General features: G+C 48.7%; 2 protein-coding genes across 2 annotated transcripts in view; both read left to right on the top strand.

The window, feature by feature from the left end:
- The first annotated feature begins 642 nt into the window (after window positions 1-642).
- Window positions 643-4,055, top strand: RPL14 (ribosomal protein L14). Its single transcript, XM_075143339.1, has 6 exons — window positions 643-738; window positions 1,261-1,362; window positions 1,999-2,093; window positions 2,811-2,910; window positions 3,292-3,345; window positions 3,904-4,055. The coding sequence occupies exons 1-6, from the start codon at window positions 736-738 to the stop codon at window positions 4,033-4,035; spliced, it is 486 nt and encodes a 161-aa protein (XP_074999440.1). The 5' UTR covers window positions 643-735; the 3' UTR covers window positions 4,036-4,055.
- Window positions 4,056-5,193: 1,138 nt separating this feature from the next.
- Window positions 5,194-22,275, top strand: part of GASK1A (golgi associated kinase 1A) — a 30,729-nt gene continuing 13,647 nt past the window's right edge. Inside the window, exons 1-2 of the mRNA XM_075140853.1 lie at window positions 5,194-5,205; window positions 5,668-5,718. Of these exons, the coding sequence (XP_074996954.1) occupies window positions 5,194-5,205; window positions 5,668-5,718 (63 nt within the window). The remainder of the gene's footprint in view (window positions 5,206-5,667; window positions 5,719-22,275) is intronic.

Here is a 22,275-nt window from a genome sequence, read left to right on the forward strand (position 1 = left end):
TTGCACCCAGAGTACTGCCCTGCCTACTGCCGAGCTGCTCCTTCGCATCGGGCCAGTTCTGCACCGCCGTACGAAAAACCATGCGCAATCCCCCTCTATTTTTTACTCATCCCCTCATTAAAACGTTCTGCCTTTCGAAAAGGCGGGCCACTTTCACAAACCACCTCAGGGCGTGTTGGTTGTGCTCTGCCAACTTTCTCCTGAGCTCGAACACGAACAGCTCGCCGCCTCCGACACGGCCCCGGGATTTGCTCGCCTCCCCACCGGGCCACTCTCTCACGGAGGCTGGAACCAACCCCGCTCCCTTGCCCGCAGCACGCTGCCGGCCGCCGGGTGGGAGCACCGAGGCTGTCCGCACCCCCCCGAGCTGGGGAGGAGCCGCAGTTCGCTGACTCCAGAGAGCGGGATGGGACGCCCTCACCCACCGGCAGCGGCGCCTCCCGCCCGCTACCACGCATGCGCTCGGCGGAGACGACGCCGACTGCAACGTCCCATCGCCAATACGCATGCGCTTAGGGAAGCACGCCCGCCGCCTCCGTGCCCCCGCCTTGGAGCGCATGCGTACTGGCACGCCGCCGGGCCCCTGTCGCCGCCGCACGGGGAAGGCGCCCTGCGCACGCGCACTCCGCCAGGCGGCAGGCGGGCGCCGCCTCCGCCCATGCGCAGTCGCGGCTCAGAGGCGGTTTCCGGCCGCCGCCGGGGCCGTCCCTCCCTTTCTGCTCGCGGGCGGCCATCATGGTACGTGCGGGCGGCCGCGGCCTCCGCGGCCCGGCGCCCCGGGGGTCTCCCCGCGCCCTGCCTCCCTGCCTGTGCCGTCCCGCGTGTGTCTCCCTGCGCCTGGCCGGGCGGCGGGGGGAAGGCCGCGGCCGCCTCACCCGTGCTGGGCTGGACTGGGCCGGGCCGGGACCGGGCCCCGCGTGCGGCCGTTGGGCGGGCGCGGCTGGGGTTCGGGAAGGGCCGTGTTCGGAGGACAGCGCCTGGCACGGTCGGAGCCGGCGCGTCCGCCCCTGGTTCTTTGCGGCTTGCGGGGCTCACTGCTTCTCCCCGGCGGCTCTTCCTCCGCCTGCTTGCGGCTTCCACGCGGGGCCAGGGCCGGCAAAAAGTAGTTGAGGGCGTTACCGTGGGCCCTGTGGTCAAGCGAAAGGATTTTGTGTAGTTCGAAAGCTTGGGAAGCTGTTTTAAAGGCTGTGAGAGCCTTGAGTCTCGCAATGGCGTTGGGTATATTCTCGCCTAAGTTCTGTCAATTCTTGCTGCTCCCAGGTGTTCAAACGCTTCGTCGAGATTGGCAGAGTTGCCTTCATTTCCTTCGGGCCACATGCTGGCAAGCTGGTGGCCATTGTGGATGTTATTGACCAAAATAGGGTAAGCTATGAGTACTGTACCTTTATTTTCTCCTTTCTGCCTTAAGAGAAGCCTGTACAGTCAGAATGTATCGATTTTGAAGGAATTTTCTGTGAATAGGTTTTTCAAAGAAATAAGCAATTGACAAAAAGATGGGATTTAACAGCTGTTGTTGTATTTGAAACTTTCAGTAGCAAGCTTTTTTCACTGGCAAGTGATATATTCCCCTCTCTGCTATGTTTCCTAGGAGTAGAAGTGGACAAGTGATGTCAGTTGGAGTCTAAAACTTATGAATGGAATGGCATTAATGTATGTTTAAAGCAAATGTTTGGGCTAGGGGACTCTTTTCGCTTAATGTTCCTGAAAAAGATGGAAAACAAAGAAAGATGAAGTACGTCATCTTAGTTCTGTGTGGTTTTTTTAAAGTTCAGTTTGTTTTTTTTCCAAAGACAAAGATGGGCCTTTAAAATTCTTCCTGTAAAGCTTGGGTTGTATATGCAAGACTAAACAATCTCGGGTTTTGTCTGCATAACATTTATTTCAATTTTGGACTATTGTTGTCAAGATACTGTTCATATGTTATTAGGAAGCTGCTGTCTAAATCAAGTATGATGGAAAAACTGCTACAAAACCCCCACATTCGTTTTCCTTTTGCAGGCACTAGTTGATGGCCCCTGCAGTGGTGTCAGAAGGCAGGCTATGCCCTTCAAGTGCATGCAGCTGACTGACTTTGTTCTCAAGTTCCCACACAGGTGAGTTGTTGGCATTTTTTTGACCTGTGTGAAAAAACATGCTGTCACTTGGTGACTGAATTACGTGATCTGATGCTTGCTAAATCTAGAAAGTTCATACAACGTTAAGTCACTGGATTAACGTGTGCACAGTAAAAATTTGGCAGACTGTGTTATCACAGTTGAATACATTTAAGTTTTCATTACCAATATTGGCTGATAACCGCTGCTCAGGAGCAAAGGAAATAGCACACTGGGCTAGGCAACTTGCAGGTAGTTGTGGGGTGGATGGTGTGGGGGGAAGCAGTTGCAGTAAATACTGTGCAGCTTTGCTTTTGCTACTGCTTAGGTCACCTTCAGACATTAAATACGTTCCCTACCTACAGAACTACACTGAAATTGAAGGAGGCTGAACTCATTCTGTTCTTTTTAGCTTAGTTACTATATGAGTTTCTGTAATTTAGAAACAAAAATTGCTGCATTTCTGATTCTGAAGCAGTCCTAGGAATAGTGTGTGAGTATGCCTCTTGGAGTCCCTCATCTGTCAGTGTTAGCAAAGCATTTACATAACAAAATGTTAATTAGCCCACAGAGATGTATGTGGCATTGACTTCAAGTAAATGTCTGAAGTAATGTAGAAGGGCTATCTTCCCTTGTATGAAATTTGATGGGCCAGCATCAGAGAGAACCTTTTTTTATAAAGACTGTGAATATAATTTTGTGACTGTTCTAATGCAGTGCTCGTCAGAAGTGTGTGCGACTTGCTTGGGAGAAGGAAAATATAAACGAAAAATGGGCAGCGACAAGATGGGCAAAGAAGATTGAAGCCCGAGAAAAGGTACAGTTTTTCACTGGATGGGTAATACGTGTTATATTGCTTCTGCTTATTAAAATTAGGTGCAATCTAATAAACTATGTGTTTTCAGTTGCAGGCTAAGAGTAAAGATAGACAAGGCATAGATTTTTAAAAGTTGCTACCAATCAGCTTCAGCTTCTTGTATTTTAACAGTAAACGTGGTTTTGTTCAGTCATTTCTATAACCACCTCTTTTCCTGCACCATCACTTCCCAGCAAAGGCCTTAAATAGTGAACTAGTTCCAGATGTGCAGCTAAATCTAATTTGGAGATGATCAGAGTTAGTTGTGGAGTGCTCTGAAACAGAGTTTTACTACTTGCATATGTATATATGAGAGCTTCATGACTGATTCTTTTCAAACAGAAAGCCAAAATGACTGACTTTGATCGCTACAAGGTTATGAAAGCAAAGAAAATGGTAAGTGTTTGAGTGTCGCTTCTTTATGGGGTTAATGCTTGTAGCTTTCACTTTAGAGCCACATACAGATGTTAGTAGCCTTACTTTTATAGCTGGCTTGGGTTCTGGGGTGACACAAAGGATGTGAAAGCCTTGAATTTTTCATGCTTCTTTAGCCACCACTTTCTCTTCAGTAGTTGATTAAACTTGAACCCACATGATCTGTGTGTCAGTCCTCCCAAGTTATAGCTGAGGAAGGAATTACCTGCTGGTGAAATCAGGTATTCTTGATGGGTTACTGTTAGTATTTCATTCTGTAATGAAAGTCATTACACATATTGAAATATTGGGGTGCCCAAGTAACCAGCCAGAATGATGTCCACTTGGTAGATCAGAACAGTTTTAGGTGGAATTTGACATTTTAAAGGTAATACGTGGTAAATCTTGTGACTATATAATATAAATATAATTGGTTAGGGAAGGGCAGAATCTGGAAGCTTAGAATTTAAATTAAGGCATAATATTTGAGCTGTTGCTGTTTTCATTCTAATGAATAGTAAACATTTACCTTTTTTACAGAGAAATCGAATCATCAAGCACGAAATGAAGAAGCTCCAGAAGATGTCTTCTAAAAAAGGCAAGAAGCCAGAGAAGTCAGAGAAGGCGCAGAAGTCAGAGAAGGTGCAGAAGGCACCGAAGGCGCAGAAATAAAATGAACTTCTAGTTATGTATGACTTTGTGTCCTTGTTCTGATTCTTTAAAATTAACAAATGGTTAAACATCTGATTTAAATTGTAATCGTAAGTTCACTTTTGCTTCTGACCAAGAATTGTTGTCTGTCTCATTTATTAACGTCCGAGTGTTGGGGTTCTGGTGTTTCCCAGGAACATGCAGAAATGTTTTTGTCACGTTCTGTGAAGTCGACCATACAGACTATGCTCAGTACTCTATACCCGATGCCAGCTGAAATATTTGCATACCCAGCTATTTGAAGTAGGTGTCTGCTATTGAAATGTTTGGGAATGAACAAAATCACTTGCATAGTCTTGAGTGTGAAAAATGAGAAATAATCACTTACACTAATTTTTCTGCATAAATTAAGGCATAACCTGAAAGTATGTGTTCTGGTTAGAATATAAGCATGTCAGTGTTTGAAAGACTGACAAATTGCTATTCAAACACTTCAAATTACTCTGTTTTCTAAAAAACTTCCACCATTCTTGTGACCTGGAATACTTACGTACTTCAGATGTCTAACACCACAGTTGTCCTGTAAGCGCAGTTACAACAACTGGTGACATATTAACAGGATGGAAATTGGTGACTCGTGTTTAACCATGCTTGCTTTTCAGAATGTTTAAAGTTAAGAGTTCATGTCAAGACCTGAGCCTAATTACAGTTTCTTAAACTATGCGGCATATAATTCCCACTTTTTAATCAAAACCACTAAGTAAGAGGCATGACCTAAAAATTACTCAATCCATCTGAAGCACTGAAGTGCTCGATTTAGTCTTTGCACTATAAAATAACATTTATGTATCTCAAATGTCAACATCCATCTTTTCCTGTGTTTTCTCCTGTGTAGCTTGTTGGCAGGGGATATATTTTCTTCATATTGAATGAAGAAATTGTGGAAGTCTGAGATCTCTGGTAATTGAAAAGCAAATTATTTCTACAGTCAAATATAAAATGCAGGAGGGAGAATATATATTTTAAAAAATGAAGGTTGTAGGACCTTTAAATATATTGTCAAATATAAACTCAAATATATATTGTCAAATACACGGATAAGCATGTGTTTTCACAAATGTGTGCTTTTAAGTAGTTAATGGCTAGTGTTGCTTATTTCAGCCAGAATTGGGCATCTGCATGCTCAAACACGTAAAATTATACAATGTCTTGAGCTATTTATATGCCCTTGGAAATTGAGTTCAAGCACGTGGTTGATATGAATGGATATAATAGCTAAGGGAAAAAAAAACCAGAAGTGATGCAAACTGGGATTAAAACCCATGTTCAAGCATCTGGAGATCTTGATTTTAAATTGGATTTTAAAGTGATTAAATCCACCTGCTCTGAAACTCCTAACTTGAAAGTAGCTTGAAAGGTATATCAATCTGGAGGTCCTTTAAGGTGAAAGAGTTATTCCTTGGGGTTGTCTTGAGTTTTTTATGTACTACTGTTAAGCTCAGTTAAATAACACTGGGGGAAAATTACTAAAACTGCCTGTAGAGAAAATAGATGTGCCTTCAGTCATAATGAGCTCACAAATGCTTTTTCTACATTATTTGCTCGTTTCTAAAGGTGCTTGCTTCCAAAGAATAACTTTGCCTGTGACTGCAGCAATTGATCAAGTGTTTTCATTCCTACCAGTACCACTCGGCAGCTACTGAGGTATCTGAAAAATTTCCACGGTACGAAGTGTACTGTAACCTGCCAAGCTGCCTAGCAGCTGTCATCTTCCTGAAGAGGAACCTTGTAAGGGTACAGAACATGCCCAGAGGGAGGGCTGCCTACCTGCGGGGCGGTTGTGTCTGCCCTAGCTCTGCACCATGGAAAGGGGTGTGCTGGGGGAGCTGGCCCTAAAGATTAAGGCGCTGTTAGGGAGAGAGAGGGTTACGTGCCTTAGAAGAAAACTTGGTTCTGTAATACCATGTCTGCCATCAAGTGCTTCTGTGAAAGTACCATTTTTTTACAGTTCAGAGGAAAGGGGAGAAGAAAAATAATGGAATATACCGGTCTTTGGTACCTGCGCTGTGTCTTTCTGAAGAACATGTTCCATGTGAGAACATCTGGTGCTCCTTTTAGCAACTCGTGAAACCTCTCTGAAACCTGCAGCTCTGTGTCGTTGGTAGTCCACCTTCCTTTCAATCCATGTGCCATCTGTGCTGGTTTGTCCTTTTTTTAAAGCTACGGGGTTACAGAAAACTGCAGAAGTACACTTTTCTTTCCGAAGGTTACCACACGGTGGCAACGTTAGCTCTTTACAAGGTTGTTCCTAACCCAAACCAGGCAACCGTGCTGCCTTTCCGTGCAAGGAACAGTGCCAAACAAAGGGGATGGCACAAACATTTGAGAGCAATGGACGTGCTTATCCAATTCTTTATTTTGCCTTTATACTTGACTAAAATGTACTTTGCTGGACGAAGGATATACTTCTTTAATTTACTTTGTGGAGCTGAGTGTAAAGAAATAGGACCTGCTGTTTAGAAAAAGCCTAAAGTGAAGTCCCAGTATTTATTTTCTCAGCTTATGTCATGCAGAAGATGTAGGGGGCTTGCTGGGGGCAGAGGGGGGAATGTGCCCTATCCCAGCTTACTCTTGAGATCAGCAGATAATTGCTGTATTTCTAAACCGATACCAATGGTTGGCAAACCCAGTCCTAATCTCCATGCTGCAAAGTCTGGGAGACGTGCAATTCTAGGAGTAGGATTGGACCCCTTAGCGTAAGCTGTAGTTAAAAGGTGTAAAATCTGATGTCACTGTGAACCAGCTGCCGTTCTGGACCGAGTGATTTGCTGGTGATGCATATTTCTTCTTCTTCTTCTTCAAAAAAGGCTGTATTTAAGTGCTTTTGGTTCTTGTCTAAACATGTCTGTTGCTGTGTTTGGTATCTGAACGTGTTTCAATTTTTTTTTGAGATGTAATAGACCTGAAAGAGGAATCTCTGGATGTACTGATCTTCCTGGTTTTCAAATACTAGTATTCAGACTGTCCTTCAGTCGAGGTTTGCTTGGTGACCATGACATTTTCAAATCATTTGGTCTTGTAGTTACCTATATGTTAATAGTAGATAATATTGTCTGTTCTGAACTACTTCTGTGCCACTGATGCTGACCGTGGACTTGTGGCAAATCTGGTCTGGTTTACAGCTGGATTTCCTCTATTTATTTTGTCTTACTTCGCTTGTAGTGTCCCTTTGAGGTTTCCAGCCTATATGTTTCTCTCCTTTCCCCCTGCCCACGTTGATAAGGTGTCTCTGAAAACTCCACGTGCCTGCCTTTCATCGAGATGAAAAGGTGCCAATTTCTATTCACAGCATTATTGGTATATGAGTAAGTACAGCTTACAAGCAAGAAGTAGTAAGAGGAGCTAATTACGGAGATGGCTGTGTGGTCTGGGCTCTACTCATTTCAGGTCTTCAGCTTTTGGTTCTTCCTTTGTATAATTTCTGTTCTGTTTTGTTTTTCTTAATTTGGAAATAGTTTTTAATGTTGTTTTGAGCTTGAAGTTGCATATATTATTGTCGCACTCAGGTACTTTTGAGTTTATACTGGGATTTCCTTCTCTGAAGCAGAAAGATCTGCTTTTACCTGTTTAAGCACTGCATCCGTAGTTGTGCTGAAGTACTGCAGTCCTTGTCCCTGCCTTGACACAGGCAGTGGCCCTGTGGATACTGGTGATGTACCCACACCCTCTCTTTTTCCCTGAACTGGTAACAGGCTTCATTCTTGGATGCTGTGCAACCTCCAGTTCATAGTGTCCTTAATTGGGAATTTGGCCCAACCTTCACTATATGCAGCTGACCCCAGTGTCATATTCTTGTTTTAAATAAACGAACAGTGGGTCATTTTTTCCGCACCTCACTTTCAGCGATCATAAGCCAGTCTGAGCGATCTCCAAGTAAGTCTTTGTAGCAAACTCTCCCTCCTCCCCCAAAAGCTTTCAGACCACTATGTGCATCCGAACTAGAGAAGTCTTCCACCTGCAGTCAGCTATTTGTGCTGATCACCAGCCTAGAAATTACGCCATTGCCACCGGCACAGAGCCACTTCCTCCTTCCTAAGATGCATTGACCTAGTTCTTATTACAGAGGAAGTACTTTTTAACATTTCCCCAGTGGTCTCCTGGTATGAGGGTATTTTTCAGGATATTTTGTTCTGCAACTGTTTGGGAGCATCGTTCCTTGCATATTGTGAGGAGAGGCCCTGACCTGCCCATCATGGCCCACAGCAGAGCTCTTCCCTCGCGTCTCCTTTGGGCTGCTTGTGGAGCGTGGGTGGTTTTTCGGGGCACTGTGCCGCTGATAAAGGTTTATATGGCAGGTTCTCATCAGGAAGCTCTGCTTTGATGAAAATGATAGATGCTTTGAAAAAGTAATAGTGTTCATATTTAAGTAGCATTAAAGAATATTATCTTTGAGATCAGCTGGAGCTTTACCTAAGGACACCCAGTGGGAGGGCACAACTTCTGAATATTTGTCACAATAACTCAACAGCCGAGACTTTTCAGAGCCACCATTTGAACCTCATATTTACAAAAGCCATTAAACAAAAGAAGGGGCCATTGCTAGCTGTGTTATTGCAGTCAGATGCTGTGTAAAGATGATCTAAAGAAAGGATGGGAAATACGCTTGTGGGCTTTTTCCTTTCCTTCTTCCTTCTCTTCCTCCCTGGAGCCCCTGAATAACTTTAGAGGGATTTTTTGTTTGTTTGTTTGTTTTTCTTTTATTTCTACTGCTTGTCTCATTCGCATTGCACATGTGAGTCTTAGCTCATCCTGGAAGTCTCTGTGGATAATGGAAAAAAATCAGAGAGTTTATGGCATAATGAAGTAAATTAAGTCTGACTAGCTGAAAGTGGCATCATTTTTGCTCTGGTTGCTTGAAGCATATTTCAAGGTCCAGAGGGAGGCTGGCAAGCTGCTGCTGTTGGCGATGCATGCAGGTCCTCATCCCAGATGTGAACAGGCTGCCTCAACTCCCAGCCACATCAACGTGACCTTGGAAGGAAAGATGTTCACGCAGTGGATATGCCTGGCCTCTGCTGGCAGTGCCACAGTTCTGCTGGAGTGGGAGGCCAGGGGCACATGGGATAGAAACCAGGAGATGTGAGGGTTGGTGTGCTTCTCCAACCCATAGCTTCACAAGAAGCAGGGCACGGTCCCTGTCATGGCACAGTGGCGTGGTCCTCTGGCTCCTTTCGTTCTCCCCAATCCCCCCCTGCTCACCGTGCGGTTTCAGGTTGCTCTTCAGAAGGCAAAGGTGTGCATAAATCAGTTTACAGGTAGGAATGACCACTTGGTTGTGGCTGCACTAACCTTTCTCACTGGCACTGAACTGCGCTAGGCTTTGCTGGCAGCCCCGTTGGGAGCATAAGCAGTGCTCTGCTGGGTCAGACCAGCGGGGTCCGTCTAGCCCCAGCCCGGGTCTCTGTCGCTGCCGATGGGAGATGCTGTATAGGGAGAGGACGTAAGTTTAGTCCCTCCCCTTGCAGTCCCCCAGCATCTACAATAGCAGGATTAGGGGTGCTAGAGGTTACACCCCTGCCCATTCCCCTTAGTATTTCTTTTAGATCTACTGCCTGTGAATTTGTTCAATCTTTTGCCTCTGCTTACAATACCTCCCTCCACAATCCTGTGGTAACATATTCCAGAAATTCACTGCCGCTACATAGAAAACTGCTATTTAGTGTTTTAAACCAGTCTCCTACTATGAGGACTAACCAGTGTTTGAGACGGGAGCTACTAACCAGCCCCATCATACTGCGTGGCAGACATCCTTGCCAGCTGTAAGCTTGGACATAATGGTGAGAAAATGTTATTTCACAGAGTCGTCCACGGAAAGGAGGTGAGGTACAATGTGTCCTCATTCAGAGTGCCATGACTTGGTATTTGAAGGACCATCAGAGTCGCCGTTAGAATCGTCAACATGGGCAATTGTTCATAGGACAATTATTCCAATGGGAGACTTAAAAGCATTCACACGCTGCATGGTGCAAAAAGCTTTCTAGCATCCTGTAACAAATTTGAGATTGTGGGCAGAAGAAAGTCCCAATGCCATGCCACAGGATGAGAGTGCCCAGGGTCACAGGCACTGCCAACAGCCCTGGGTCACGGCTTAGGCAGGAAATCTGGTGTCTTTATGGTCCTTGGAAGGGGACCTACAGCTTGGAGCAAGGTAGCCCCTGACAATATGGCCTTTCTTTCTGACCACCTGGGGCTTGTTTTTACTCAAAGCCTGTGAAGAGCTCAGCTCCAGGGCTATTGCTTTGTATCATTAGGAGATGATGCAAAGCAATCCCTGGGGGCGTGGACAGGACTAATGCTCCAAACCTTCAAGATCCCCCCTCTCCTCTCCCACACTGCTCTACTGGGGTGCAACAGAGGTTCCCAGCCCACTCCCTCTCCTGTCTGAAAGTTTCCAGAACTTAATTCCTCTGATTATTAGAAACTTTCTAATTGCCAACCTAAATTTATTCATGACAAATTTATAACCAGGAGGCTCCACTCCTTGGTTCTGTAACTGCAGGGCTGTCAGGAAAGATTCATGAGCCCATATGTTGGTCAGGCCCTATTTTCAGCAGCCACAATTCAAGCTTTTTGGATTAAATATTGCCTGATTACTCCATGTGTTAATGCATACATTTTCCCCCATCCCACCATCATGGTGACTGAGGACTTTCCCTAATGCAAAGGTATATAAACACAGCATCTTTGTGGACCCAACTCAAGCATATGCCAATAACTCCTTCCAGGAAAAGAAACAGATTGCTTCTGTCTTGTTTTCTCTCTCTTTTTTTTTTGGGGGGGAAATGTTCTGTGCATCAGCTTGTGTTCATTTTTTCCTTGTTTCTATCCGATCCCGCAGGTTGGAGCTGGAGGTTTGCTGAGATGCTCTGAGGGAAACAAAGTCATATTTTAGCTTGATGCCCGCCAGGCTTGGGACACTGGTACATCCGCAGTGAATGCAGGAGGGCAGGCTGTGCCCTCAGCGTCTGGCCTGTTCACGTGCAGAGGTAGGAAGAGAGTTTTCCGCCTCTGGAAATGTCACGGAGAGAGCCACAGTCACGCTCTGCGGGGAGCCAGGGCACGCAGCACCCATGCAAACCGCACCATGCAAACCACTGAATCGCAGGCAGCACCGGTCTGTGCTCCTGCCTGGCACCATCCGCGCTCCCTTTCAGGCTTCCTAAAAGTTGTCCGACTGCAGTTTTAAGCCACGCACGGAGCTGTGGATGGCGTGGGAAAACCTGCGTTCACCCTGGCTCTGCCTGCGAGGTGCGAGAGCAGGCGGGGAGGAGCTGGGCTGTCCCCTGCAAAGCCCCATCACAGCTCCTTGCCTCTCCCAAAGCACATCCCAAGTAAGATAAGCTTGGACAACTGCTCAAGAGGCCAAGGGAGTGAGCCGAGCAGCTCTCTGAACCGCCGACGCTAATTCTTAGCCCCTCTAAGCCCAAATAATTTTGCAACTTTTCAGGATTTTTTTCTGTGATGCTACACACAGTTTCCAGTGGAGTTTTCCCAGGCCTGTCTGTGGCTTTTCCTAGCCACCTTCTATGAATGTGGTAGCACGGGTGGATGGCTAAACAAAGTCTCCCTCAAGAAGGAGCGAGGCGCGAAGAGTGTAACGATCGCCAGCTAACGTGGTTTCATGGTCAGACAAACTCGTTACCTTCCTGAGGAGACCACGGCATCTGTGCTGGCAGGGCACATTTGGGTGTCTCCAAGGCAACGGGCGCAGCACCATATGCCATTTTGATTTTGAAAATGGTATCATTTAGAGGGACTGCTTTACATATTAGATGAGAAACTGTCTCAACAACAGATCTCAAAATGAGACATCAGTGCTAAAGCTTTTTTACGTTGTGGGGTGGAGTTGTTCTTCATCCAGCATCCAGTATTTTTAAACAATGACCAAGTTAAGGATACACAGACACACACATGCGTTTATTTGCTAGTGAAGTTTGCAGATGGTGCAGGATTAGTGGGATAGTAGAGGTCTGAATCCCTTGATTTACATGGTGACAGTCCAAGAAAATGGTGTTTCTTATTCATCCAAGTGCTGGGGTTTGTATCTAGAAAGGAGAAAGAGAGAGGAAGAAAAGATAAGGCTTGTATTGAGAGAGGGAGGGTCTCTGCCTTGGGAAGGACAGACTCTGTAGAGGACAGAGGTGTTTAGGGTGAGATACAGGTAGAAACTCAGTGTCGAAGTTCAAGTTGCTATACCAGCTGCTGGGATCGAGGGAACCCAGGGGGATGGGTGTCCTATGGGGCACCCATGTCGTGCCGCCCTGGTGGGTTCGCCTTCTCCCATGGGCTTGGGTTGTCATGACACGGGTGGGCTCTCAGTGACTGTCTGCTTTCACACAGGGCTGAAGTTCAGTCATTTCCAAAAGCTGGTGGAGGACAGAGGCCGACAGACCCTTGGTGATGCAGAGCAATCACAAAAGCTGCCTTTTTTGGGGGGAGCAGGCTAGGAAACAGTTGCTTCTCTAATAACACAGTAAATGTCTGGGACACGAGACATGGGTGGTAAGAACTATTTCTGGCTGAAGGTGGGAGAGCTTTAAAAATAGCCCTGAGAAATTAAAAAATGAAAAGAAAAGCCTAACTCATTTGAATAATCACAGTTCATGTCCTGCAAAAACAATGCTGTGGTCTGACAAGCAATCCAGAGTTTCTAGTGTTTATCTAAAATGTAAGCTGGAGGAATGAGTAATCACCTCTGAAGGACTTAATAACATTTTGTCCCTTCCTCCATATACTTGTGTTTGAGTCATGATAGCAAGGAGGATACAATAGGTATTTGTGGGAGGCATAAAGCCCGTGTGCTCAGGGAACGTGTGGTTCCTCTGCAGATGTTACTGTTTTCTCTGGCATCTTAAACACTGCTTATAAAGGGTTTCTCTCCCTTCAGGATGTGACCCCCTGCCTTTTGTCTTGAGTCAGACAAATGGTGACAAAAGCATCCCAGCAGCATTAATTTACGGTAATTATTGGATTGGGGGTGTGCAGCTTCTTCAGCATATTTATGAAAATTCAGTGCGTTCCGTAAGTGACCTGGGTGGGCTTATTTCCATGTGAACAATGAGGAAAACCTGAGACACGAGAGTCTGTTCCCACACACAACACATTGCAAGAAATCACCCACGTCCAGCATTTTCTCTACATTAGGGTCTTGGGACTTGTCCCCTTTAGGGACAGTGGCTGGGGAAGTGGGGCACGGGTACGTGTCATGCTCCAAAACCAGATGCAAAACTCAATTTTGCAGCTCATCTGCTTCTCAGCATCTTCTGGGTCCCAGCACCAGACCCAGACCCACGGCGCTGAGCAGGAGCCCAGCTCTCTCCCCATTCTGCTGGATCCCTGTAGCCTTAATTTCCCACCTTTTTCACAGCTGCTGCAAAGGAAGGCTGAAATATCAGGATCTCCTCTATAGCCTATCCCTTAGTAAAGACTTGAGGCCCATTACCAACAGATATAAGAGATAGCGGGAGGAGGGGGAAGAAAAATTTGAAGGCTTTCCCAGTGGCTCGTTTGTAATCAGTGGTTGATAGGCAGTGATTTATCTGAGTGGGGTTTGGGTCTCAGAAATCCATTCAAGCTTATAATTATCTTGGCATATGTGGAAAGTCATATTCATTGTCCCTCAAACCCATTAGAGCCTCACACTTTTCTAAAAAGGAGAAAAAAACCCTTCAACTTTACTTTCTTAGAGGCAGAACAGCTTTTTGTTCCTTGTCAGCTCTTGAAATCTGTCCCCTCTCCGCTGCCTGTCTTTAGCTCCCAAGGGAGAAACGAATGCAGGTCCACTGGGACAGAAAGGGAAAGAAACAATATTTCTGGGGAAAAAAAATAAACAATCAGCCTATTTCCATCCTTCTGCAACAGGTGTTTCTTTATGAGGACAAGCGAGGGGAAAGGCGAGTCAGCCTATGAAATGGAGGCAGGTTTATACCAGAAGCTTTTGCTAATGTCTATAGTGGTGGCATTTTGGGGAGCACAGAGGTGCCTGTGCTGCTGTGGGTACACCAGCGCCCATGGCCGCCTTTCCTCTCCACCCGTTTCCTTGGGCTCTGCCCTGCTGCTGCTTTTCCCTCAGGGAGAGGTCTCAGCTCTCCGACTTCAAAGTACTTGCTGCTGGCTAAGCTGGATACCAGCAAATGGAGAAACCGTCTGTGTGGTCTAGCGGGAGCCTCAGGGGAGCCCCCCTTGCTGCTGCAACAGGGGCAAAACGGCTTTTCCTCTTGCCTAAGTGCGAGGTGAGATCTTTGATATTGGAAATGGTAGGTTATCTGGCCTGAGACCCTGGCACGAGCTGGGACTGTTTTGGAGGCTTGTATTTTGGAGGCTGTAAGCTGGGTGCTGTCCCACCTCCCTGCTCTCCTCTGTCTCCCTTTGCTGCCTACACCCCACGGGAGTTTCTCGGAGCGGGGACCGTCCCTCGTCCTGCAGAGCTGGCGTCGGTCTGATTGAAGGACCGGCCTCAGCTAAAATCAGGGAAACCTCAGGGAAATCTGCGTGTGGGTGAGCGAGCGACCTGTTTCGAGCTGTGGGCATGGCTGTGAGAACGTGAGCAGAGGTGGTCAGGGGATAGGAAAGAAAAAAGAGGGAGAAGAAAAGCAGTTTCCACTGTTCAGGTAATCACTGATTTTCCAGAACGAAGTAGCAGGGATGCTACCGACGGGGGCCGGGGCTGCGCCGATGGGCTCGGGACCACCCAGCTCGGGTACAACGTAGGCATGGCCCTGTGGATTTGGGGGGACCTCCTGGGCCTCCTCGGGAAACGGGTTCATAACGCACGTGGTTCTCAGGCCTTGCTGCCTTTTTAATCTGATTTTTGCACTGCGAACATCATTAAAGAACTTCTCCAGGGGAAGGAGGGCGGAAATAAAATGGAAATTTCAAAATGCTGAAATCGGAGCATTTGTTTCGAGGCTCAGTGGATTTATCATACCGGTTTGGCCACCGATCCCTTAAGTCTGGCTCCCACCGCAGCCATCCTCGCCTGTTTCTGATGGCAAATTCCTCAAATGTCAGGCGTGCATTTTAAGCGGTTATTTGTACGGAGGCGCAATCCAGAGAGACCAGCCGGAGCGCTTGGCCTGTCAGTCAAGGCTCTCAATGCCGCTGCACTGACAGGAATAATTTTGACAGAAAATTGCCTATAAATTGAATCATTTCAAAATTAAGAAAGGGAGATGAAAGCAGACGCTTCTGAAACGAAGTGCTGCCGCCGAGTCGTGGCGCGCAGGCTTCAGCCTTGGGAGCCCCGCAGATCCCTCCTCTGGCACTCGGCTGCCGCCTGCCCAGCAGCCACGGGCTCGGTCCGTGTCTGCGCCGATGCCAATACCGGGTTATTGCTAATTACCTGTTGTTACTAATTATATTAGAAATATTAGGTTATTAGCTGCCCCGGCCTCAAGGAAAATGGTTTAACATGTCCAACGCTGCAGTGCCCGGGACAGCCGGGGGGTCAGCGAGCTCGGCGGCAGCCATGGGGGGGATACAGGGCTTGGTTTCCATACCCCTTCCTCACGCCCAAGGGTGGTGTGGATGGGGGTGTGCTCAAGCCGAAATCAGACTCACTGCTTTTGTGTGTAACCTGCAATCCACTTCTTTCCTTACCTGTAGTTCTGAGTAGCAACGGAAGGTGTTGGGAGACATACCATATTAAAAATAAAATGCACTCGATGAACCAAGGGGGTGTGAAGGAACTGGGGCGCTGGGACTAGCAGAAGCCCACGCTGAGCAGAGCATCGTGTTGCCGTCGTTGCTTACACCCCCAACGCTTTGCACGGCCCTGTGAAATGTCACTGTGGGACTGTGCAGGGTCAGTGAGCTAGCGTGGGGCTCAGGGACGCAGGAGCCTCCTCCTGGGCTCTGCCACTGCCCTCCTGTGCTACCTTGGTCAAGTCACTTGGCCAACTTTACCTCAGCCTCATTGTCTTCTCTTTTTAGACCATCATGTCTTCAGTGTCCCTCACAATACTTTGTACTGTGCCTTTGTTGGACTTTTAAAAATGTAAATATCAGTAAAGAATAATGCTGATCAGCCCCGTTTGATTTACAGTTTCCTGGCTGAGGTAGTTGCACAAGTTGCAGAGCTGGAAGCCCCCCACGCCTGAGATGGAGGGTTTCCTCCTGTCCCCAAACCGGGCTGGCAGGGGCTGGAGCCGGCACGGGGCTGGGGCAGGTGACGGCATTGCCTGCCACAATGGGGGACTGATGGATTTTGCTTGGCCATAGCCCAGGGCTGGAAGGGGAAAGTTATATGAAGGAAAAAAAATGCTTTGCAGCCTGGCAGCTGCCAGTATGCCCTGCTTGGCCATTAAGGGCTGGTGAAACGTGTTGCTTTCCAAAGCCATTCCTCCAGCCCCTCTTCTCCCAGAGGTCTGAGGAAATGGCGTTTTGGATGCACCCTACACCCAGGTGCTGAGGGGAGCTGCATTGGCCGGGCACCATGGGGCTCACCGTGCCGCAGACCTGCCACGTGGTGCTGGTGGGTGTGAGGGTCTCCTTACCCTGGCCCCCCGGGGTCACTCCTCTCCTGGCTGCCCGCAGGCACTGCATGCCCCGGGTCCTCAGAAAAGCAGGCGCCTGAGCACCCTAAAAATGATTTTACCGCATTAATGCCTTCAAGTGGATAAGAAATCTCTCCAGGTACTGGTGTGGCTCTTTGCTGGGCTGTAACTGAAAGGCAAAGCAATGTTAATAAAAACCTGCAAAGGGCATTTTCTCGGGCACCCGTGAGTAGACCTGTGGTTTGCTTTCCCAGCTCTGGGGCCGATGTGGTCCCTGGGGCTCTGCCTGTCCCTCTGCTTGTCCGGCACCAGGGTCACTGGGAGCAGACGGGCTTGGGAAGAGCACGTGTGTCTCCAGCCTGCCTTACCTGTGCCTCCTGGCTCCAATCGGTCCTCGGTATTAAAAAAAAAAGAAAAAAAGCAGCAAGAAGGGCTTTTATTGTGAAAAAGAGACTCTTCAAATGCCTGTTCCCCCCTTCCCAGCCTCTCCGCTCCCCTCCCCACAGGGAGGTGGGTCTGGGATGAGGCAGAGTTTGAAAACTCGCAGCTGAAGTTTGAAGGGTGCCCTCCTGCCCGGGGGGGAACCGGAGGCGCCTGCCTGCGTGTCGTGGCAGGGACCCGGCAGCCCCCAGCAATGCCGAGTCAGCTGGCAGGGATTGCGGAGAGCCTGGAGGGGCACCCCTGGGTGACAGCCCCCCTGCCGTGGTTAACGGCCCGGGGAGAAGAGGCGGGTTGATAAGTTGCTGGAGGATTTTTTTTTATCATTGCAATTTTTTTTATTTTTGTATTTTCTGGTGTCGTATGGAAGTGCTGCAGGCGGCCGGTACCCAGCTCAGGAGGTGACTGCCTGCCGCGTTGCCCGCGGGTGGTGAAGCACACGAGGAGGAGTGCATCGGCCGGTGCTGCGAGACATGGTAAGATTTAGGGGTTTCCTTGCTGAGCTGGTGGCGGGAAGCGACATCGGGTCTGCTCAGGGACACTAACCCCATGGGACGAGGCATGAGGCCATGTCCCGTCTGTCTCCATCCTGAGGGCAAGTCCAGCGGGACCCTTTGGAGGGTCAGGGCATGGCGAGGCAAGCAAGGCATGGACCTGCTCCGGCATGTGTCTGTCCTTTGTAGCACTAGGGGTGGACAAAGCAGATTGTAAGGATGCCTGCAAAAGCAGTGCCTGGGGCTGCTGTAGCTAAAGGCACTGCTGTTGGCCAGGGAGGCAATTATGCTTCCTCAACCGAAACCCACCTTTTTTGAGAGCCCAGGTGGCATCACTTGAGGCAGGCAAAGAGTGTGGGGCAAAGTCAGTGAAGTGCAGATAGAGCACGAAGAGCTCCTTCGTGCTTTCTGTTTGGTCCCCACAAAGCACAGACTTTCATCAGAAAGTCACAAAAACGGCCAGTTTGGCAAGGGAAAACTTCCCCCCCCCACCCCGAGAAATAGTGTGTTTCCCCGGCATTAGCAGATTTCCCTGTATCCGCAGCACATTCCAAACCTCAGGGTGGTTTTTCATGTCGTCTAGTTTTAGCGCTCAAGTTTGGGCCATCCCTTGGCAACCGGTTTCCAGACCCATCTGAGCGAGCACGAGCCAGCTGAGCTGGGACAGGGTCTCCACCACTCCCCGTCACTGCCATCCCACCTGGGGAGAGCTGGGGCATCACGCTGGGGTGTTTGCACCGGGGCATCATGCCAGGGGGTTCGCATCGGGGTGGGGGCTCCATCTCTGCTCCGCCGCCTCAGCCTTTGCAAAGTTCATGTCAGGCAGGAATTGCAAACGTGTGATGGATGAGCTGAGGAGGTGCTTGGTGCTGCTGCCAGAAACTGGTACTTTGGTGTTACTTGTGTCGCTGAAATGTTTTTATGTCCTGGAGAGTGTGGTGATGACTCAGAGCATCTCTGGGAGCAGTGGGGCCGTGCCAGCCTTCACCAGAGTGTGTGAGTGTGTGTGTGTATGGGGGACACTGATGTCATGCTTTGTACTTTCCATCCTACAGTTTGCATAGGCTGTTTTGAGTTTCTTAATTAATGAACTTCAGAAGCTGGAAAAATAGACAAGACTGGGGCTCATGTCACCCATTTTGGGGTTGTCGATAACTCCTCCCTGTCAAAGAAAAAAGCAAGGCAGCTCTCCCCGCACCAGCCTTTCGTCTGCAGTAATGCTTTCCTGTACGAGCCTTCACTATGAAGCCTTTCAAAGAGTATATAGCCTGTGCCAGGTACCTGGTGTGGTCTCCCCTGCGAGAGCGGGGTATTCAGTTTTTGCCAGGATTTCCATTTTGCCTTGGCACAGGAAGGTCTGCTTCTGCAGTCCTTTCCCCTTTGTGAGGTCCTGTATTGATTGCTTTGATTTCACCCACAATCTGGGTTTGCTCTGGGCACCTGTCGGCAGGGCAGTGACGGTCGTGAGGAATAAATTCAGGCTGTGCCCTAGGCTGATCATCTTGTTGCTTCATTTGCAGCAAAACCCTAAGCAAAATATTCAAGATGATTTTTGACTTCTTTGAAAATCACCAGGAGGGTGACCACTTGCAGAAAGCCAGAGAGATCCCAACTGTAAGCTTTGCTGTTAGTACGGAGCGCCTGCTTGCAGCCGGCTGCTTGTCGGATCCGGCCGCTGTGCGTACCCGACCTGCTGGAGCAGTGAGGGCTGGGAGATGACTGCATTACAGAAACATCTTCTTTCTTCTGGTTTCAAAATCTGCCAGCGAGTAATTTCCAACTGCTCTGTTGTTCGCCTAGTATGAGGCAGTCTAAATAAAAGGGACTGATTACACTTTATTAATCCTCTGGCATAGACGCCAAATGCCTTAATTACCTCTTCTGTTTCAAACGCTCAATAACTCTGGTCCGCCTGCAGCTATTTGCCTTGTCCTGAAGGAAAAGCCCCTTCTTTGGGAGCTGGGCCGCACCAGTGTTCGTGCCGTGTTTGCTCTGCTCGCTTGCCCCGTGGGGTCCGCTGGGAGAAGGAGAAGCGGGCTGGTGGGCAGCTGCCGGCAGGCTTTGCCCAGGATGGAGTCTGCGGGATGAGCAGCTTTCTTCCCCTTTTTTTTTCTCTTTAAAAAGGGATGCCTTAAACAGAGGAGAAGGGGGTTACCTTTCTGCAGCTCAGGCCAGGGCTTGTATGAACAACTCTGTTTTGAAAAAAGCCCCCATGCCTGAAAGGCCCCGCTGTCCTCCTCCTCCCTCCCCTTTGGAATCCCACGAATGCGCTTTCCTGCTCTCCAGGAAGGGAAAAAAGCTGACAGCCAGCTCGGGGAAACCCAACCGGCCGACTTGGGCAACCTCCGCTGAAACGCCAACAAGGGAATCCGGCGCTGCCCCTCACCAGCACCCCGAAGCAGGTTTTGCAAGCCCCCGCCAGGCACTGAGGGAGCACTCCTGTTCCCCGGTGCTGGTCTACCGGTTAGAAATGAAAACTGAAAAGAAATGGATCAAAATTCCCCCTCCCCAAAATATAGAAAAAACGTGACCCCCAGTAAAAATAAATAAAATGGAACTGAGTGCCAAAATGTGTAAGAGAGTTTTAGCAGCTTTTCAGGCACTTGTCAGCAGGCTTGGTAAACTCATCAGGAGTGAGAAGGAAATAAAATTTGATTTGATTTTAATGTGTTCCTCCCCATAAATGCAGCCCAGAACAAAAAAGATGTGGCTTTCCAGCACTTCTGCTCTTCGCTGCTGCTATGCGTAGAGGAGCCGAAGCAGCACAGTCCCGCTGGGGATGCCAAGTCAAAGCTGGTGAGCGGCGAGAGAAGCTGTTTGGGGTGAGGGGGTTGTGAGGAAGGGGATCTGTGGTGGCTCCCAGGTTCCTGCTCTTACTTCCCTGGGTTTGGGAACCCCACAGGAATCATTAGCGTGAGCCACTCGCTGCAGCTGGAACCAAAGCGCTGAGGAGCAGGACTGTCAATTCCCAAATGCCGCGGGGAACAAAGCGTATTGTTTTTTTGCCAGAAGAAACCCAGGCGTTTCGAGGCAGTTTGTGTGTGGGACTCGAAGGGAAGGAGTCCAGCCCGCGGGCCGCAGGCTGCTGCCCTCCTCCAAAGCATCCCCTGCACGAGCCCTCAGGAACAAAGACAAGACTGTTCAAAATGAACGGGGGCATAAGGCACAGATGTTGCACAAAGGCAAGCCACATCTGTTTCGCTAGGGAAGGGGCCCCCTTCTTGCTGTTTCAGCAGGCAGATGGGAAAGCTGCTCTGAAAACTTCTGGAGCTGAGTGCAACAGGCTGGCCGGGAAACTGGGACGAGGGGAGGGGGAAAAGGGAAACCGGGGGGATCCTGCACAACAGCGGGGGGGGCGAAGGAGCAACGACCGCCCAAAACCACTGCTCTCCCTCCTTGACGTCCCTGCCAGGATTTCTAGGTTGTGCTGCTCTCACGTAGGTGTGAGGGTTAGAGGAATGAGCAGACAGAGAGGAGGGAAGATGAGGAGGACCTCCCTTGTCCCGCGATGCTAGCAGGACAGTCGTGCATTCAGGGCTGCTCAGATCCTCGCTGTCTCCTGTGAATGTGAGGTGCTGTTTCGGGTCCGCAGTGACCTGGATGGCTTGGGTGCAGATTGATATCACTTAATACAAGGCTTTTAGTGGTGAAAAGTAATGGAGATGTGTCTCCAAGAAAAAGAAGATCCAGCTAAGTGCAAGAGTCTGCAGTAAAAGCCCTGACTCTGAACTTAAGTAGGAGAAGCAAACTTTTAGTTTGCTTACTTTAAGCAAAAGAAGTATGGCATCCTGGAGACTGTTTATTTTTGTGGTGCTTTGTATTGGCTTCTGGGATTAAACTGGAGGGGTCCTGAGCTGTGCTGTACACAGCATCGGGATGAAAAGCACCCTGTCCATCCCTCACAGAGCTGAATATTAGCTTCCTGCAAGCCAAAAGATTTACACAGTGGGATTGAGGAGAATTATGAATTTTCCCTTTTTCTCAATGAAAATCACACAATTTAGGGGTAAGGACAGTGTAGTCACAGGAAGAGTAAGTCCCCGCCAGTACCTTGCGGGGCTTTAGTCCATCCCAGGGGCAGGACGTGGCATGTGTCCTCTCCGAGTCCCCCCGAGTGGGAGCCCTGCCCTTGACTGCAGCAGCTGCACCCCGTAGTGTGGTATCCACCACCCAGGGTGATGGCCATCCATCTCCTCCATGGTATCCTCCATCTCCTGCCCCAGGTCCTCTGTAAAGATGTTGAACAGGACTTTTGGATGTTGGGAGCCTTGCTGCTCTTGCAGGCTACTCCCGGGGGTTTTACGAGCCCGTGTTCTGGCTGTACTTGTTTGGTCTCTAAGTCAACTGGGACCAGTCAGTGCAATGGGAACGGCACTATTAGATACAAGTGCTGGGATTTTCTCTTTACACAGAGCAGTTTCCAGGACTGACTGAAGATTTTGTTTGAAACGATCTTTTGGATTGTGAGGTGTGTGAGAAGAGGCGCTGCTCAGCCCGTGGCCAGGCAGAGAAGCACCTCCAGGGTGAAGGCCCTCCTGAAAACAGAAATGGTGGGTCTGGGGGCGGGGGGGATTGAGCAAGAAGCAGGACTTGTCACCCCTGAGAAGCAAAAAGCTCAAGGGGCTGATGCAGGGCCTGGAGCCAAAGACACGCCAGGTTATTACTCGAGAGAGGCTCTGGAGCTCGAGGGTTTCCAGGTTTTTATAGTTTGCTGCCCCAAGGTTGTAGCAATAACTGGGAAGAACTGTGAAGGCAACATTATTTTAGAAGTTAAA

The sequence above is a fragment of the Calonectris borealis genome, chromosome 2, assembly GCF_964195595.1.
Source record: "Calonectris borealis chromosome 2, bCalBor7.hap1.2, whole genome shotgun sequence".
NCBI classification, from domain to species: Eukaryota; Metazoa; Chordata; class Aves; order Procellariiformes; family Procellariidae; genus Calonectris; species Calonectris borealis.

What these genes read in the sequence shown, in the direction of transcription:
- RPL14 (XM_075143339.1), top strand. An exon ending in ATGTTATTGACCAAAATAGG is followed by an intron (nt 1,363 to 1,998) that starts GTAAGCTATGAG and finishes TTCCTTTTGCAG; the next exon opens with GCACTAGTTGATGGCCCCTG. An exon ending in GTTCTCAAGTTCCCACACAG is followed by an intron (nt 2,094 to 2,810) that starts GTGAGTTGTTGG and finishes GTTCTAATGCAG; the next exon opens with TGCTCGTCAGAAGTGTGTGC.